Source organism: Brachyistius frenatus, unplaced genomic scaffold (genome assembly GCF_029030835.1).
Source record: "Brachyistius frenatus isolate BFR_SWC_R1_liver_20210118 unplaced genomic scaffold, ASM2903083v1 Contig_37, whole genome shotgun sequence".
NCBI lineage: Eukaryota > Metazoa > Chordata > Actinopteri > Embiotocidae > Brachyistius > Brachyistius frenatus.
Genome location: NW_027210636.1, coordinates 3,482,660 through 3,501,097, shown reverse-complemented (window position 1 = coordinate 3,501,097; position 18,438 = coordinate 3,482,660). Strand labels below are relative to the sequence as shown.

General features: G+C 40.5%; 1 protein-coding gene across 1 annotated transcript; it reads right to left on the bottom strand.

Moving 5' to 3' along the window:
• Positions 1–445: 445 nt before the first annotated feature.
• Positions 446–18,314, bottom strand: tango2 (transport and golgi organization 2 homolog (Drosophila)). The gene is made up of 10 exons (XM_069701669.1): positions 18,176–18,314; positions 17,780–17,840; positions 17,468–17,591; positions 12,458–12,546; positions 10,656–10,775; positions 10,306–10,423; positions 2,857–2,924; positions 2,500–2,650; positions 1,766–1,870; positions 446–1,323 (listed from the first exon to the last, which is right to left on the bottom strand). The coding sequence occupies exons 3-10, from the start codon at positions 17,521–17,523 to the stop codon at positions 1,203–1,205; spliced, it is 828 nt and encodes a 275-aa protein (XP_069557770.1). The 5' UTR covers positions 17,524–17,591; positions 17,780–17,840; positions 18,176–18,314; the 3' UTR covers positions 446–1,202.
• Between the last annotated feature and the right edge of the window lie 124 nt (positions 18,315–18,438).

The window sequence follows — 18,438 nt, the reverse complement described above, 5'->3', positions numbered from 1 at the left end:
ACTGCATTAGTGGCATTGTTGTACAATTATACCTGGGATGACCATGGAAGCCTCAAAAACTGACGGTAGATAAAAGGGCAGGTGCAAATATCATTCACAAATCCTATAAAGTGTGGATTGGACTGTGAATTGATAGCAGATATTAGATTTTGGCACATAGCTTTTTCCAGTTTGAGTATATAAGCCCCTTCATACTTTTCCTCCAGTCAGAAAGCGTGAATATTTTCCTGTTGAATTAAGTCTCCCAACACCAGCATGAGTAAGAGTGTGGATAAATGCCTAAAGAAGTCAAATACAGCTGATAAGAGGAGGAGCCAGCCTTTTTTTTTTTTTTAAGGTAAAATGCAGAAATCATCTGACAGGTGAATTAACATGTGGCTACTAAAACAGAGTTCCTGACAGTGTGTTTGTGTCTGTAATAATCAAAACATGAGGGTTTGGACACACTTTTTTTTTTTTTATTGTCAAATGGCTGTAAAATGCATTATTCTACCATGGAAGAAGTCAGAAATCCAGTGTCTGAAACTATTCGAGAAACAACACTGACACTGCTGCTGTGAAGGGTTGGATCATTCAATAACCATTTACATACCTATAACAGGGTTACAGTAATCAGAAAATTTAGAAAAAACAGTTGATAACCTCCATCTGTGACTATTGGGAATTTGAATCAAATTACACATTTTCTCGAAAAAAAAATTGGTGACCCTATGACCTATCATAGGACGCTACTTCACAACTACAGCTTTGAAATTGTGCATAAAGTGTTTATTTGACTGCATATCATGGATTTTAAGGTAAAAATCTGTCTCCAGCAACAATAAATTAGATAGCATGACAATAATCTTGCTGGGTTACCAGCCATCTATAATAGATTCGACTTTTTGAAGCAGCCCAACCCTATTGTTTTGTGACATTTTGGAAGAATATTTTCCTCTACAAAATCATAAATATCCTTTGGCAATCTTTTAAATTAGCACACATTGTCAAAAGATGCATTTGAACTTAAATCAAGAATAAGAAATGCATGTCACTGCATGAGGCAGCTAGTGAGTAGCTGCAGAAAAAGTGCAGATGAGTCTGCATGTTCACATCGTTGCTGTGGTGAAGGGCAGCTGGAGGGGAGGGGGGGGGCACCAGGTGTGACGGGAGGAGAGGTGATGCGGAAAGGCACAGAGTGGGTTTTTTCCTCCGTCACATCTTCACACCTGCAATTTGAACTGGAAAGAATTGGTGCTCCAGTTGCTTGTGTCACAGTTGAGCATGGTGCGCTCTGTGAAGGTCACGTTCCCTTCTGCATCTATCAGGATGATTGTATTCGTCCTGAATGAGCAGGAACACAGGAGACACAGACACAAAATGATCAGATTAAGATGTAAATATAAAATAAGTATGGCTGAAGTAACTGTAAAGACATCTATGATCATTTAAAAAGTCACATTTACCCATTTGAGGTATTTAGCCAAACAACCTTATCAAGAAGTGGAAGAAAAATTGTGCTTTTAGGGCTTTGGCAGAGACTGACCATCTGACCTTTTGGCTACAGGAGTCTCAGTATCCACTAACTCACTGTGGCATCACAGTGCAGATGATCCCGTTTCATTTCCTCGATGTGGAGGTTTGATTACACCAGGATTGTTGTGTACAAACAGTTCACTGTTTTCTATGATCCTGCTGTCCAGTACAGCCCTGTGAGTCACCACAGAGGGAGACAAACAGGGGGGAGATAGAGGAAAGAGATTTGCTGTGGGTGGGCGACACTGACCTTGTGCCGTAAAGAGGGGAGCGGACACACACGGCTGACAAAGCCTGGATCATGGACTTGCTGTAACCATCACCCTGGTTCTCCTGAATTGGATCGGGTGTGTTCCTGTCAAACAAACGCACAACAGACCTCTTTAGGAAGCTTTTCACTTGTCAGAACATCGTTCTCTGTTATATTGTCCATGCAACATACTGTATTGAGACAAATTCCTTCTTGAGTGATCCATAATAGCCACTGATACACATTAATCCATGTCTCAAGCATAAATAATCAGGGTTGTTTGGAAACTTTCTCTCAGCTCGCATGCCTCAGGCAAAAAAACTGGTCATGCAATTGTTGAGTCTTCATACGTTTAAAACGTATATATAACAGCAAGTTTTCAAGTGAACCTAATGAGGCAGCAGCAAAACTAAACACTGCAAAGCCACCACTGATCTGACAAACCCTAGTTTAACCCAAAAATCTACACCAAATATTTTGAAACAAACATGAACCACTATATAAAGGCTTTGCGGTCTGTAAACAAATTGAACAAATAGTTTTAAAAAGTCTCTTCAGGGTGCCCGGCAATCTCATAGTGCCGATAGGACACAAGAAGTTACTATGTTCAACCAAAAAATAGTCACTACATATAAATGGTGAATTTAGATGGTAATACTTTCTACACGTCATCTAACAGAAATAGAGACCAAATCAAAATTAAACAAATCTTTAGCTGTCTGCTCATCACTCACAGTTCCTCGTTATTAAGGATGTTGAGCAGCTCTTGCATCAGTCCATCAGACGACAGCGACTGGTTATTGACGACGCTAGTGAAGTGGCGCTTGCCCTGCAGTAGTTTCGTCCACGGAGTATCTAGCAGAGAATTACTCAAGCCATAGATTCCTGTTGAGAGGCACATGAAGATTACAGACAAATATATACACCAGTAAGCTCTGTTCGTGGCCTTTTTGCACGTCCTTTAATAAATCAGATAATCTGAGAGAATGTCAAGATGGAAATGTCAGGCCAACATGAGAGGGCCACAAGCCCAGAAGAGAGGTAAATTTGAGATGGCCGGTTTCTACAGCAACCGTATTAAAAACACAGACCTGGTTTTAGATGGATGGGTTCTGGGCTGCCTCTGTTTCCATAGTAACACACTGTGTCTTGTTTGGCTCTGGATGGGACACAGTAAAATAGGAAATTAGATTTTGCAGTTAGTGATGATTAAACTTGTTTATGTTTAATTATGAATGCTGTGTCAAGAGTCATAATACTTCTATGCAAATACAGCAAAGACGGTATTCAAAGGCGCGCTCCTCAGGGAAACATGGAAAATGAGTGGTGAGGGTAAAAGAGAATATCAACAGTGCACCATATAGTAGTCTTTAATGATCGGTTTCCTCTGCAGAATCCTGGGAAAAAAAGGAATTAAGCAGCTTGTTCCATTTGTGGATGAAAATCAAATGTAACAATACCACAATTGCAGAATATAAATGTTATCTTAATGGAACAACTGGGTGAAATTAAGGCTTCAAAATAGAAATTAGCGCTGCAAACACCACTGACTTACCACAAAACATTTAGTTATGGTGTTAGATCTCCTTGCAAAGTCCTCAGTTAGAGGGAATTTATTCAGTCTGATAAATCTAGCCGACATCAAGGGCATCTGTCACAGCTTTGGTACAGGAGAGTGAATAATAAATTATGACCAATTCCTTTGAACCAGTAGGAGAGTGAATTTTTTTATGTCAATTTTATGACAGCTACACCAGTGGCGTCAGTCAATCTGAAATGTGGTGCAACAGTGCTTCAACATCGAACTTGGAAAGTTTCCCAGTCAAGAGCTGGCAAGAAGGGCACAGAATATGCTGCTGGGCTTTCAGCACTGCAACTAAATTTATTGTTTTCACAGCCAAAATACAAATCAGGCATGTTTCTGGTCTGTCCTGTAAATCACAGCAGATAGAAAATGTTCACCACACAACCCACGAACAAAGACTTTGTCATTTTCAGAGTTAAAAAAATGAATCTATTAGTCTAATTAAAGGGACAATTTGGTTCACTTGTTGAGCAAAAACAAAACACATTTGTTGCTTCCAGCTTTTCTCAGCATTCTTTTTCTAAAAATTTAACATCTATGGGTTTTGAACTGTTGGTTGGACAATATAAGCAATTCAAAGACATCTGTCATTGGGTAACTATAATTGGGCTTTTATATTAGTATTTTCTGATGTTTTACAGAACAAATAATTGGTTAATGAAAAACATAATAGGTAAATTAATCTATAAATTAATTAATGCTCAGCTGTAGTATGTTGAAGCCCTTTAGCTTGTAAACTTACTGAGCACTTATTAGAAACCCCATACTTCTAGATGGAGCCCCGCTTTACTTTCAAAACAGCCTCAGCTCTTAATGTCATGGATTAAATGAGATGTTGGAAATATTACTTTGCGATTCTGCTTCATGTTGACATGATTGCTCCACATCACTTCTGAAGATTTGTCAGCTACAGGTTCATGATGAAATCCTCCCATTCACCCACATCCTACTGGATACAGATCAGGTGACTGGGGAGGTCACTAACAACTAATAACTGAAGTTATTGTCATGTTCACGAAACCAGTTTGAGACGACCTTTGCTTTATGACACAGCGCACTACCATGCTGGAAGTGGCCATTAGAAGATGGTAAACTGTGCCAAGGAAACATTCCCGAACCACATTACACCATCAACAGCTGCCTGGACTGGACTGTTGACACAAGGCAGGCTGGGTCCATCGAGATTCATCAACCCCGGCTATGTTTTTCCAGTCTTTAAAAGTCTAGTTTTGGTGACCTGTGCTCACTGCAGCTTCAGATTTCTGTTCTTGGCAGACAGGAATGGATTAAAAAAAATATATAGATGCTTTTAATCTTCTTATCAAGGTTCCACCTTAGTCTGGCTGCCAATGGTGAAATGCAGTTTAGCTGAATATAATCAAGGCAGAGACAATCATTATCTATTAAATCAACCTAACTATATAAACATAATGAAGTAAGTGAGGGTGTGACAATGTTTTTACATTTTTGCAAGTAAAATAGGTGGTGGATCAACTAATTAAAATCTGATGAGTCCGTTTACTATCTTTCGTGCTTTCCTCTGGGACATTCGTACTTCTTTTGAACGTCAGCAAAACGTCAAAACACTGAGGGAATAATACGATGACACAGACTGACACGAGTGAACCTCACAAAGTGGGAGCAGAGTGTTTCGTAAAAGGCAGAAAAATATGTGTCCAGCTGGGAGACAATCCTCAAAGCTGTTGGCTGACATTACACCATCTCTCTGGCAACAACAAATCCAAGACCTTGATATGATTTCTTGTACTCGAACCCTGTTGAACATTTTAAATCAACAACTACTTTTCCTGTATTCGTAGGGTTGCTATGAACACTTGCTATGGCATGTCTGTACACAGTAGCCGCTCAATGAGAACCAGATGGCAGTGTCAGCTCAGGGGGAAATGAAAGAATCTGTGAAGCTCGTCTTTGTTGTCAGTACTGCTGTGGGCAAACACAATGTCTGAAATGCAGAGTTTGATCTCGGTTTTGTGACCTGAACTCAACAATACTTGAAAGGCCCGGTGCCTGTGTGTACACTTTGCCTGTGATATGTATCAAATTGACCGTAGTAGTAGCAGGTGGAGGATTTGTAGTAGAGCGATAGCTCTATTTCTGGTATCTAAGACTGGCTAGAATATTGAGAGTCCCCTCAGGTGTGCTGTGGGTTGATTTGGGCTGAGATGAGGGAACAGCAGGAGGTCGGGGCCACTGGGCAGAGAGAGAACGAGGAGGGAAGAGTCAAAAACAGGCTTTTTCAGATCTCAGTCAAAGAGGTAATCAGTATGCTGGCTGGGAGACGTTCTAATGAAGAGTCCTCTATACTGAGGCTGTAGAGCAGTTTCCTCATCGCCAGCTGTGGCGTAGTTGCTTGGAGATGGTTGGACGAGCTTTAAAAGTTATCAGCTCAGAATGTGGGCATGTTGCTCGGGCTCCTGGGTAACAACATGTACTCTCATATCTTATTACCCACATCTGTGTGAGTACACCCACACATGCAGACATAAAAGGATTGGAATGGGGGAAAAAAACTTGATTTGTTGGGTTTTAAATGTGGGTTTTTTTAGCCACTCTACCGATGTGGCCCCAATAAGGGCAATGTTAGCCTGTTAGTCAGTGTCTGTCCACCGCTTTGGTCCACAGTTAAAGCTGCTGAAATGATTGTCAAGAAATTTGGTACAGTTCCTACATAATATATCCTAATAAAAAATGTCCACCCACTATGACATCACCCATTGGTTTGTGAACTGCCATTTTGAAGCCTCGAGTCTGGCATGTTGGCTGTCACCCATCTGTTTTAGAGCCAGAAGTGACCATGTTAGGACATTATGGGGATGAACAAGGGGTGGATCTCAAAGAGACCTCAGGACACTATATGCCCTGCCCACCTATACCGTAAACCTGACTGGGCCCCAGGCATGTCAATCTGACCAGACATGCCCTAAAACATACTGATTTTTGAGGCCTAATATGTAAACAATTATGAGATTATTTTCAGAAGGACCACCAGAACACTGATCAAAAGGATTTAGTTGATGACACCGTAATGACTTAAATATGAGTCTATTGGAGCCAGCCCCTAGTATTTCTCAGTGGTATTGGACTTTAAGGCACTTCTGCATTGGCTTCACTTTTCAGACCAATTCCATTTTTATGTGAAGTCTACATTTACTCTAGTGCCACCATGAGGCTGACAGTCGTAAAACATCTACACAACTACTGGATGGATTGCCATGACGAGCTGGTGCACATATTGAGGGAGATATTATGGGAGGCTGTGGCTCAGACGGTAGAGTGGGTTGAACACTAATCAGCAGGTTGGTGGTTCAATCCCCAGCTCCTCCTGTCCACATGCCCAAGTGTCCTTGAGCAAGACACTGAACCCTAAGTTGCTCCCGATGGTGCACCATCAGTGTGTGAATGTGCTCCTGATGGCAGCACCTTGCACGGTAATCTGTCTCATTAGTGTATGAATGGGTGAATGGGAAAACCATGTTAAAGCCCTTTGAGACCGAAAGGTGATAAAGCACTATACAAGTACAGACCATTTACCATATTCATGTTACTCCCTGGATGTAATAAACTTGGCAATCCAGTGACATTTTAAACCAGCATGAGGTCATAATTTTACTTTGTTCAATTTATTGGTTCATGACAAAATATTTGCAAAACATCCGGCAAACATAGTAGCATTGAGAGCTCTTTTCTAATATAAAAGACAATGTCAACTACCACTCTAGCAACTACAATAACAAGATCAATGGCATTTAGATTTTTGTTGCCATTTTTAGATATCTGGATTGACTCAATGAACAACGAAGTGCTTTTTTTAAACTGTGATTCACTGTTAATTCTAGTCAGGACGAACTCATGTTCTGTTCTCCTCGAACAGAATGTGCTTTCCCCACAGGTAATGTTACAAGCACTTGGGAAAAAGCAAACCCTCCTAGTAGAGCCTCTTTAAAATGTTCGGAGTTCATCCACCCCTGATACTCTGGAATGCGTTTATCTCCTGCACCGCTGTTTCTTTTTCAGCTCGTACATATTTCTGCCAAGAATTACAACACATGGTTTAAGGCAGTAAGAATGAACCACTTTCTAAATTTGTGTACTTTTTTTTTTCTTTAATAAAACAGCCACACTCGGCTTGACTGAAGGTGCATTAATGGTAGCCTTTCTTTGCAGGCAAACATCACAGAAGACATTCATTAAAATGGATAATCCCTGGGTATTGACTTTAAAGCAAGAGTGACTTAAAGAGGGATCAAAAAAACCAAAGCTATAGAAAAGTCAGATGAAATGTTAGATATGGCGCCTCAAGAGCATCAAGCGGAGAATATCTGAGATCAGAATTTAAATATACAGTAAATGGCATTAGCTCCTCAAAGGGAAGGTTCAGTGGAACGATCAGGGAACTGCAAGGCTGGCACTGAACAAGACGCTCATGTACAATTTATGTATTATTAATCAGGGTTGTATTGGTGAAGCATCGCAAATAAATTACATAAATTATGGCCAAACTGGAAATGTTTTGTATGTAAAGTGTACAACATTTCTCTCATATGCCTTTCAATAAAGATGATCTGACGGTCTAAAAAAAAAAAAAAAAAAAAAAAATGAGTAAAGACACGATGCTCAAAAATGGCGGGAACATCTTGTCCTCCACAGCCACCATAAATCCTGTCTCTGGTTACAGATGAATGAGAAATCCTCTCATTGTAATATATAGAGCTACTCTCCATCCACCAGATGTAGTTATTGATTCAGAAAGAAACTCGACGCATTATTTCTTCAGGGCTGCTGGCCACACGACAGTGGGAAACAAATAGGCCGGTAATGAAGGTGTTTATTAAAAAGACGAAGGTTTGCTTTTTGTCACCGCGTGTCATCTTTATCTGCAGTGAACACAGCCCCCGTCAGACGGGTGTCTGAGAGGGGGGAAAAAAAAAAGCATTTGCCATATTTTCGCACTATATAGCTCTGTTGACTGATTTCAGCCCCAGATGACAGCCGAGTCAAAGCTGTAGACATGAGGCATTATCAACACATAAACACGCGGTGCCTTTCACTTTGTTGGTGGCTCGTGAGCGTGGGGTGGCACCTTATTCTTTCATTAAAGAGGAATGCCACTGGGGCTGTGCAGGCACGGCTACAGCTCCTGGTTTTTTAACAAGGATATTTGCATATCCTGATGGCTTCAGCTTATCAAAAACAACAACAACAGCCAGGCCATCAAGCTGCTGTTATGTGTTTTGTCCAATGTGAAAAAAAGACATCAAAGGCTTTTTCAAAGGCTAGATTGAAGCTGCCGGCAACTAGCTGATATTTTGTGCAGGTAAACTGGAAACCCTTAAAAACTCGTATGTTTCTTTGGAATCCAAGAAAACTTTATATTTCACTTAGCTGAGTTGAGTCTGCTTAACTTTCCAAATGATGGCGTGCTGCGCGGAGTGAACTACGGAGGTATACTGGACATTTTAAAGAGTTCGGAGGGTAGATTCGTCTTAAAGCCTTTAAAAAATAGAGTTACTTTTAAAGAAAAGTGCTTTCTGGGATTACAGATCATGTCCAGGATGCTCCTAATGCTACATCACAATGTAGGATACTTGTTATGGCTCTGTGTTACGTTATTTGTGTTCAACAAACAACAATCTGATTTAAAAATTTTATGTCGAAACCTATGACAAACTAGCACGGCAATGCAGTACACGAACAATGCTGTTTTTTTAAATTTTAATTTCTTTAGTTTAGATTACAGGATGCTGACCTTTTGTCTGCAGCTTGGGGCTCACTTTTTTAGAATCTAAGTGGACATTAAATCCACATTTAGGACCTGACTGGGGTCTCGTTTTACAGATGGAAACTAAAGACTCAGCCACAGAAGCAGTTTCTTATCAAATCAGCTTCATACTGTCAGCAGTCAGAAGTGAGAAGGTTTACCTGTAATCAAGGATGCACTGTTTCAATAAACGTCATGTTATCCATCGTATTGGAGGCAGATGTAATTATCTGGCATTGTAGTTTCTAAAAATTATATCATGGGCCTAATACAGCAAAAAAATAAAAATAAATATACAGTATATATATATATGACTCAAAAGCAAAATTGTGAAAGAAGCCATGTACAAGCTTAAGATAATCCCTTTTGGGAAGAGATCCTGCTTGAGGCCATGTTACCAGGATGCACGGATCATGACACCAAACTCCACTGTGGAAACCCTGATTGTTTTTTCCCTCTCCCCCACCAGGGATACATTTGGGTGGAGGTGTGTGTTGCAGCTGAACCTCCAACCTCTCCCTGGCAGAAACGGAGCCCCATATCCATGCCAATTGTCTACAGGGGCCTCCACCCTGACAGCTCTCTCAGTGTGCATTGATCCCACTTTGATTTTTGTTTTCCCTTTACCAGGTCACTAAATTCACCTCAAGTCGGGCTGGTGAAGCAGACGAGGGCAGAAAGAAAACCCCTTCATTATCTTTAATGCCGTCTAGATATTTCTTTGCTTGCAAACCCTGAAATATGAACAGGTGTTCCTTCAGAATTCAACGCTGGCTGGTTCACAGCTCAGCGTCTGAGATTTCTTTGCCGTTCTGCCTACTTAGCACTCCGGAGATGGAGACGCTGATTTTGCGGTTTCATTCCAAGGTGCGGCTAAAAACACAGGAACAGCCCAGTTTCTAAAAACAATCCTTTATTGTTGCAGGAATCTGCCACTGTCTCTGGAGTGTAGACTATATGATATAATAATGAACTTGCTTTAACATGCGACAGCTTAACAAGGCCATCGTGAATATTTCTCCTGACTGATGAATAAATTGCAATGTGTGAAATGTAACTTACTGAGACAAGACAAGTGCCCATTTTTACATAGTGTCAACATCCTCACAGTATATATAAAGCTTTGACCCAGCTTCATCAGTGGCTCAGATGGATTTCACCACACCTTTCACTCACTTGAACTCTGCTGTGATGAGGTTGAAGCCGTTGTAAAGGTGGCCTTCTGTTGACACTTTCTTCAGGTAGGAGTAGTTTTCCACATCCTTATCAATAAGGTAGTTAGACACCAGAAATCCTGCACATCAGCAAAATTTGAATATTAAATGTGCCCTAAACTTGGCCTAGTTGTTAATAATAAATACAATTACAGTATGTACATATTAATTATAAGAAATATGTATATGCATTACATTATCAAATAAATATGAAGTGCAATTAACTTGATAGGAGACTCTTGGAGGTTCCTAATGTAATGATAGGCTTTTTATCAGTGAACATATTTGTGGATTTTTTTATGACTATCTCACCTCTTCCTTTTGCATCAGGGTTTTGACGTCCTTCCATGTAGTTGGTGATCACAGCCAGCTTGCCCCTCTTGCTGATCCCCAGCCATGATCCACCCTCTTTACCACACTCCAAGTCCAGGCCTGGTAAACACAAAAGCAGTATGATATTCATCAAAGACAGCTGCAATGTGCGTCAGACTTCATGAAAATGTAAAAAAAAAAGACCCCATTACTTGATTATGTACGGTTATTAACAGTGTTTCTTCAGTTCTTTTGAACAGTACGGTGATTTCCCATGTTCCTGCAGTTCGCTGGTCAGTCAGCCTCAAGAAATATATTAGGCAATCAATTATTTACTGGTTCAATTTTCAAAATAATTTGTCACTAATTACATGGAAATCAAGATAAAGTTCAATTGGTAGACTTCCAATCTAACTATCATTAATAGCTAACATCTGTAATTAAAACACAGCAGATTGGATCAAAATGCAAAAATTCAAAAAGGTGAAATTTACTTGCTGGCGAGCATAAAGCTCAACATTAAGGGAAGGAGAATTGGCAATCACAAATGATTGATTAATTCATATTTACTTAAGGTAAAATGAAGCTTTTCTTCTTGGAAATGTTCCCCATCATTAGTACCAAATTGCATATTTCTTTTAAAGGCAAAGGAGCTGTAAAATCTGATTTTTAACATGAATTTAGACCTTAATCTAACTGTTATTCTGTCTCTCTTTACAGCACTTTTTTTTTTTTTTTTTACAACAATAGAGATGGTCTTCACAAGGTTTCCCCTCATGTCCCTCCATTGAATATGAAAGACGGTAAGAAGAAACCTGACCTGCATTTGGACATAACCAAATTATGTGTTTTCTCCTGTCACTGACATTAATATTACAAATTAGGGCAAGTATATAAGGATAATATCCCTTTACATGTGTTTTAATTGGAACACCTTCATGTTATAGTATAATTAAATAAATTCAGTCCATCAGAAAAGCTGTTTTCTTTCCACAGTCCTCTTCTTTATTTGATACAAAAAAATAGGTGTGGCTCTGCATGTCTGCTTCACATCCTGGTGATCAATAAAGACAGGTCCACTTACACTGACAGTGACCAAGAGAGCCAAACGGTCTTATTCCTCTGGGGGTGGATGGAAAGCTAGCCAGATCCCACTGGAGCTATAGCTTACTTCCGTTCTCATCATGCAATGACTCCTTCAGGGCCCTGCTGTTGCCCTCCACCCCCCGCCTGCCTGGCTCCCTCGCCCTAGCCCCGCAGATAAGGCAGAGACATTTATTCCTGTCACATCGCATAAAAACAGCTATCAATTAAGGACCCACGAGTGTAGTCCTGACCCCTCTATTACAGAGGGGAGAGGAGACTGATGAACAACAAGGCTATCGCTGCGTTTCCTCTTGCAGCAGAAAAAAAAAGGATGATTGATTTCCTGTGCTTCGCTATAATTTTGTATTGGACACCAGTCAATTAAATATAGTTTGCTGCAGGTGGGGATGTTCTGTGACGGAGAGGAGGAGGAATGGCTTCTGAGGTGAAGGAGACTGATTTGTTTTTTATTTTTTATAATTGAAAACAATTTCTCCTCGAAATGTACTCAAACTGCATTTGCTGGATTTCCACAGCAAATACATTTACTACCTTAATGGGACTTACTAATTAAAAAATAGTTAATTCCAGGCAAAGAATACCCAACTACAACTCGCTTTTATGATTATGTATATTCACACGAAGCAGGAAGTTCATTTATCCTTTTTTTTTATGTTCCTATCTGTTTCAGGGCAGTGAAATGTTAAATGACTTACCGCTGAGGATCTCATTGTTGGTCCCCCAGAAGTCTGCAGCTTTGGATGGCCTGTTGTAAAACTCATCTCTGTTTGCAGCCAAAATTAGCCTGAGGAGATTGAAAGAGAAATTGAAGAGGTCGTTTTGGTATCTTTAATCATTCGATGAAGTTCGTTTGCTCTTGACATCCGTATAAGGCCATGAGCTACTCAGCTCTCTGTTGTCAGGTAAGTACTTGACTGTAATTTGTAAATGCAGAGCAATCAATCATCCTCTGTCAGACAATCCTCCAGTAAAATATTACATATCCACTGTGTATACAGCGTCTGTAACAGTGAGCACACTAGGTCTTTATATTGCAAACGATTTAGATAGGTGATCATTATACAAATGAGCAGCCTGTTTGTCACTGAGCAATTTTCAGGTTTTTAAGCTTTATAAAGATGTTAGGTGAATCCTGGCGCTTTCAGAAAACCAATTTTATAAATCGCCTGAGCAGGATGCTGAGAATACAAAAGGTTGAGGCTACAAGGTAGACCTGGCACTTTGATGATGACCAAAGAGGACAGCATCAAAAGCTATGTGACAGAAAAATGACAGGCACATATTGAAGATACATCCAGCCTTAACATGAAGAGGAAGGAAACCGAATGAGAGCTTCTGATCCGACGTAGAAGACTCTAGTGTAGTAACTGTGTCCGTGTGATACAGCAGTTTGTCATGTTTTCCTTGCCTAACTCAAAAACGGGCCGCCACTATTGAAAACTACCGCAAAACCGTTATTTTTACGCCTAAACTATTGTGCCCTTTCATGGGATGAGACTCGAAGCAATGTCACTGACGTCATCACGTTTTTACGTCAAGGCCAAGACCCAAACCACGGAGTTTCTAGCGTGCGCGCGACATTTGAGTGTTGAGGCAAGGGAGGAATGACACGTTCCCAATTTCTGCACGAAAAAGGTAAGCGTTGTGTGTTTGTAACGACAGCTAGGTTATGTTAAGTTACAGAAGTAAACCGGACTGGGACTCGAATCTTCTTCTTTGAGCACCGGTGTTACGGTTTAAGGGGAAGTCAAACTGTCAATGTCCAAATTATTACTTACTTATTTTTACCTTTTGTATTATCTTAATCCATAATCTTCTGGCTAATATCTTAGCCATAAAAAAAACATGAGTTCTTAGGTTTAAATATGTCACTTTGTAAATAACCATCAGCTTCACTAAAAGCCAGTACTGTCAGACAGGTACCTATTGTTGCAAAGATCAGGTTATCAAGGGGTTAAAACAATTTGAAATAACATTTTACAGGTAAATCATCTCATCTACATTCCCTTTTGCAAAGCCGGCTGTGCCTGCCACATGCAAGTAACCTCTGCAGGTGTTTTATCCCTTTCCAAATTTGTTTTTATTGCCAAAGCAAGGCTACAACACAAACATTTACTGATGCAAAAAGGAGCGAACAGCCATAACGAGAGTGTGATCTGATCTACAATAAATCCCCTTGAATGAGACTCCTTAAGTCGGAGACAAGCTGCCTGTCAGTTAAACACCGCACTCCACTTTGGCCTGTATTATTGTTATTCAGAGTAAGTCAGTGAGTAATGATTTCATTATGTTTATTGCCATTACCTATAAGAAACTGCACTGTGACCTGTATCTAACGCAACACCAGCCATTCGTCTCTACATGTCTTTACTAGCAGGCCACTACTGTCAATTGTGTAACAAGTAAACATCACTTAGTGGCTACATCTCCTCACTCAGTATCTATCCCCCAACACTCCCATAGCAACACGTGCACACAACTTCATCCAGCCCATCTATCCCATTCAGCAGTTATGAAACACAGCAAACAATTATTCCTTTGCTCTGAGGAAAATGTAACCTCCCTATTGTCCGACGTGACTTCTGTAAACATGAATTATTATTTTAGCAGAGAATCATGTCGTTAATGTTTTCATGTACCTTTGACAATAAAACTAATAGTACTTTTATAGAATTAGAGTCAAAGACTGTTGAGATATGGGTTTAAACCAAGCAGCATTTATATAGCCTGTAGGCTGTGGCTGTGCAGGCCAGAAGAGGACAAAAAAAAAAAAGGCCAATGAAATGTATTGACCTTTACAGTAATTGTATGCTCCTTCTGAACTTAGTAATGGCCCTCCTATTAATCTTTGCAGATGGGAGCATGGATCCTGTTGAGAGAAAACAAATAAACCAAACTGACCTAATAGGGGTCGGCCTTGGTGTATCGAAGGGTAACGACAGTCTGTTCCCATGGCACTGTGTGAGCCACCACTGTTCCCGAAAACAAAGCTAACACTAATGATGCTACACAGGAGAGAGCATCTGCTATTGGATCCTGAGGGGAAAATCCAATGCGAGCAGCTTCGGATCAGAGGAAGAACCAGCCAGCTGTATCATGTAGGAGGCACGGTAAGAAGCAAAAAGTATCAAAGCTCATCAACATTCAACTCAGATTTTTTTTTTTCCCTATTCAAAAAAAACAAAACTGCTTGTGGGCTTTTGTATTCAAGGTTATTTGTGATTCAGATCATTCCTTATCATTTTTGGTGAGCCCTTGACATTTCATCTTTCACAGTTGTCAACCATTTGCCCAGAGACAAAGTATTCTAGGATATAGCTGTGAACTATGAAATTTGCTGCAGATAGTTATTGTCCTCAGAGGAACCTACATTGGTGACTTTTTTACTTGGAGCAACCTTTAATAGATGAGGGCCAAATTTGATTGGATAAATACATTTCAACCTACTGGCAGGCTCATCGTGGCAGGAAAAGTCAGGAGGTTGCCAAAGTCATAGGATTCATCCTCTGGGGATCATGAAAGTTGGATCAAAATTGGATGCAAATCCATCCCATGGCTGTTGAGATATGTCAGTCTGGGCCAAAGTGAAATCTTCAAAATCTACCTGGCTATCTGCATGTTCCCAGGAGGATCAACCCTTTCATGGGATGTCCTCCCGAGCCAGTGTTTGGTCACTGTGTCAAGTTGCTTACAAAATGCTTAGAGGTTAATTGCCGATTTCTGAGTGACATCATCCTGGGGAGGTAAACCAATTCATCCCCACCACTGCAAAAGCTGAATGAAGCATGCTGTTCGTTTAGTCTATCGATGTCGTCTTATGCTGTTGATATTTAAATGACGTTAATTAGCTCAAAGAGAATACTGTATACAAAATCATATTACAATGCTGCTTGGTTGATTTGCAGGGCTGCTTTTGTTCTGAGTGCTGAACATGCAAAAAAACAAAACAAAAAAACCCCAATAAACAAACAAAAAACAGTGCAAGCAAGACATTGAATTTCAAAATACAGAAATCTCAGCATGTGGGTAATCAGCGAGTCATTTGTGCTGAACGTGAACCCATTTAACTCCCGCAGATACATTCCTGTCATTTACTGCTGCGAGGGTTTAGTAATTGCCCTTAATAAATCTTTAATCTTGTCTTCAATCCAATTTAGTCCAAGGATGCTGCACATTTATTCTGATTTACACATCAATGCAACAAACTAAAACCACTGCTGCAACTAACAGTCTATAAATAGCGCTGACGTAAGTGCATTAGGACACAGTACGCCTCACCTTTCCCCAGGTTCAGGTCTGAGTCAGTACTCACAGCACACCTCTGCTGTGATCTCCTCAGGCGGGGTCAGACTCCCAGAGGGAAGGACAGAGGTGGGCGATGGCCAGGTGGAGAGCTCGCTCTTGTGCTCTTGAGGATTATAATAAGCTGGGGCTCCACATCCTGCCGTAATTTATATTGACTGCTTGTAGTGCACCGGTATGTGCCGCCCATTGAAAGAAGTTAGCGCTCACTGATGAGTAGGGCACATGGAGGTTGCACAAAGATCCAGTGTTTTTTTTTGTTTTGTTTTGAATAATAATGGTATAAAAGCTGCCCTACGGAGATCTGGGAGCATTGCTGGACACCTCTCCTTGAGGGTGTACATGTATTTGCTCCTTCTTGCAAGAATAAATGTCCGATATGTTTGATTTCGAACCAAGCCTCTTGAGTAATTTTTCTAACAATCTCCCACAGTTGTGACCCATCTTTTGCTAAAAAAAAATAATAAATCGGTGTGACAAACAGTTGACAGTCACCCCCATTCCCTTTGCATCTGCTTTCGTATGGTAGTACTGAGTTGCTTGTAGGTCACAAGATAAGGATGCAGTGGAATTGTCAATTAGATGCGGAAAGTAAAACAAAGGAATCACTTGCAAATAAGAGAGAAAACAGAAGAAACTTTTCGGCGCCTGCTTGACAAGAGACTTTCTAGAGCCACAATGCAAACAAGAGGAAGAGACAAATATTTTTTTTTCCATCAGAGATGAAATAAGAAACATTGCTGGATTGTCTTGAGGATGTCAAGACTTTACATCTCGTCCTTTTTCAGAAAGAAAAACTACATGTTCTCTAGCTGCATGTTAAAACTCTTCACCGAGGGTTGAAGAAATTCATGCAAATGCACAAACTTTCATAGCTGCACTATAAAGTTGCATAACTGGAGAATATGTGCTTATACACATCAGTACACACTGGGGGTACTTCAGGTTTGTAAATATCAACATAACCACACTACTGTTGCGTGACTCATGAGGTTAGCAGAGGGACTTTGTTTTTTAAAGTGAGTTATTCAACTGCGCTTTAACCATGACACAAAATCTCTACTAGATCTAAATGTGCAATTCAGTGGCTGCTTCTGGTGAGAATTTTGAAGCACCACATTCTTGTGTATTTTGTCATATGTTTGAAGGCAGCTACTGTGCGTGTTCAAAAAGTCTCTGTGCATGTTTTTCATCTCATCTGTAGCTACTGTAGACGACTACACTGCAGCTCAAAGTGTAAATAGCATACATTTTCAGCAAATGATGCATTTCAGAAGCTTTTTTTTTTTTTTTTGGACCTCGAGCCAAGTTGCGACACCAGTTTTTTTTTCTCTTTTGGCAAGTACTTAAGTGTTGTGTACACGCGTGTCACTATTGCGTGGGCGCAGAGCTGGTTTCAGTACCTGTAGGCATTTTTGGATGCAGGCCGGGGGTCAAGCTTGAAGAAAATTATACACATGGATGTACTGGGGATTGATGACAGGAGTTTCACTCAGTCCACATCTGCCTTTCAAATCTTGGTCACGTCTTAACAAAGAGGAGAAAACAGGAAAAGAAAAGCATTAAGCATCTGTGTCTGATGTTGGAAGGGTTAGGTGATTGCAGAATTGAAGACATAGACTTCTACCTTTTTTTTTTTTTATATATATAAATGTACTGATTATAACAACAACAACAAAAATCTTTCACCACAGAGTGATCACTCCAGTACTTACACGGTGTATTTGTTTGTTGGACAAACAAATGGAGGATCCGGAGTTCATGCTGTGATTAACCCTGTGAACCCACGTTCACAATAACAAGTGTTAGACTTCGTATCACGCGGGTCGATCATGTTTATCACTCCGTTATCTGTGATATGCGCAAAGGTAGCAATCAAGCACCAGCTGCAAAGTCGTCGATGATTCCCAATGCACTTTTTTTTTTTTAAACGGGATGCACGTAGTTAGGTAACTTATGAGAGTTTATAACTTTACCGATGCAATAACGAGCTAACGTTAGCACAGTGACAATCAATAGCGTTACCAATGACAGAGACAACCCCCCCCTCCTCCTCCTCCTCCTCCTCCTCCCTCTCCAAAGTAATAAACAACAAAACTTCAGCTACCTACCTAAACTTAGTTGTGCACGACACAACAGAGAAATAATATTTGTTCGGCTGCTTGTTTTCCGTCTACACTGTTTACTGCTGTGCGGTGTCTCTATTTGTCCCCTTTACTCTCGCTGTTGACAACTACGAGGAAGTACTCGCACAGCGTGACCTCGATTTGTGCCTTCAGTTGTTTCGCGAGCCTGAACGCGACGGGTCATTCTATGAGAGTTTGCCTTAAACCCCGCCCGCCTCCGCACTTCAAAGACATAAAACGAGTGCACT

What these genes read in the sequence shown, in the direction of transcription:
- tango2 (XM_069701669.1), bottom strand. Translation starts at nt 17,523, where the DNA reads ATGTGTATAATTTTCTTCAAGCTTGACCCCCGGCCTGCATCCAAAAAT. An exon ending in GCATCCAAAAATGCCTACAG is followed by an intron (nt 12,547 to 17,467) that starts GTACTGAAACCA and finishes CAATCTCCTCAG; the next exon opens with GCTAATTTTGGCTGCAAACA. An exon ending in CCCTGATGCAAAAGGAAGAG is followed by an intron (nt 10,424 to 10,655) that starts GTGAGATAGTCA and finishes GCTGATGTGCAG; the next exon opens with GATTTCTGGTGTCTAACTAC.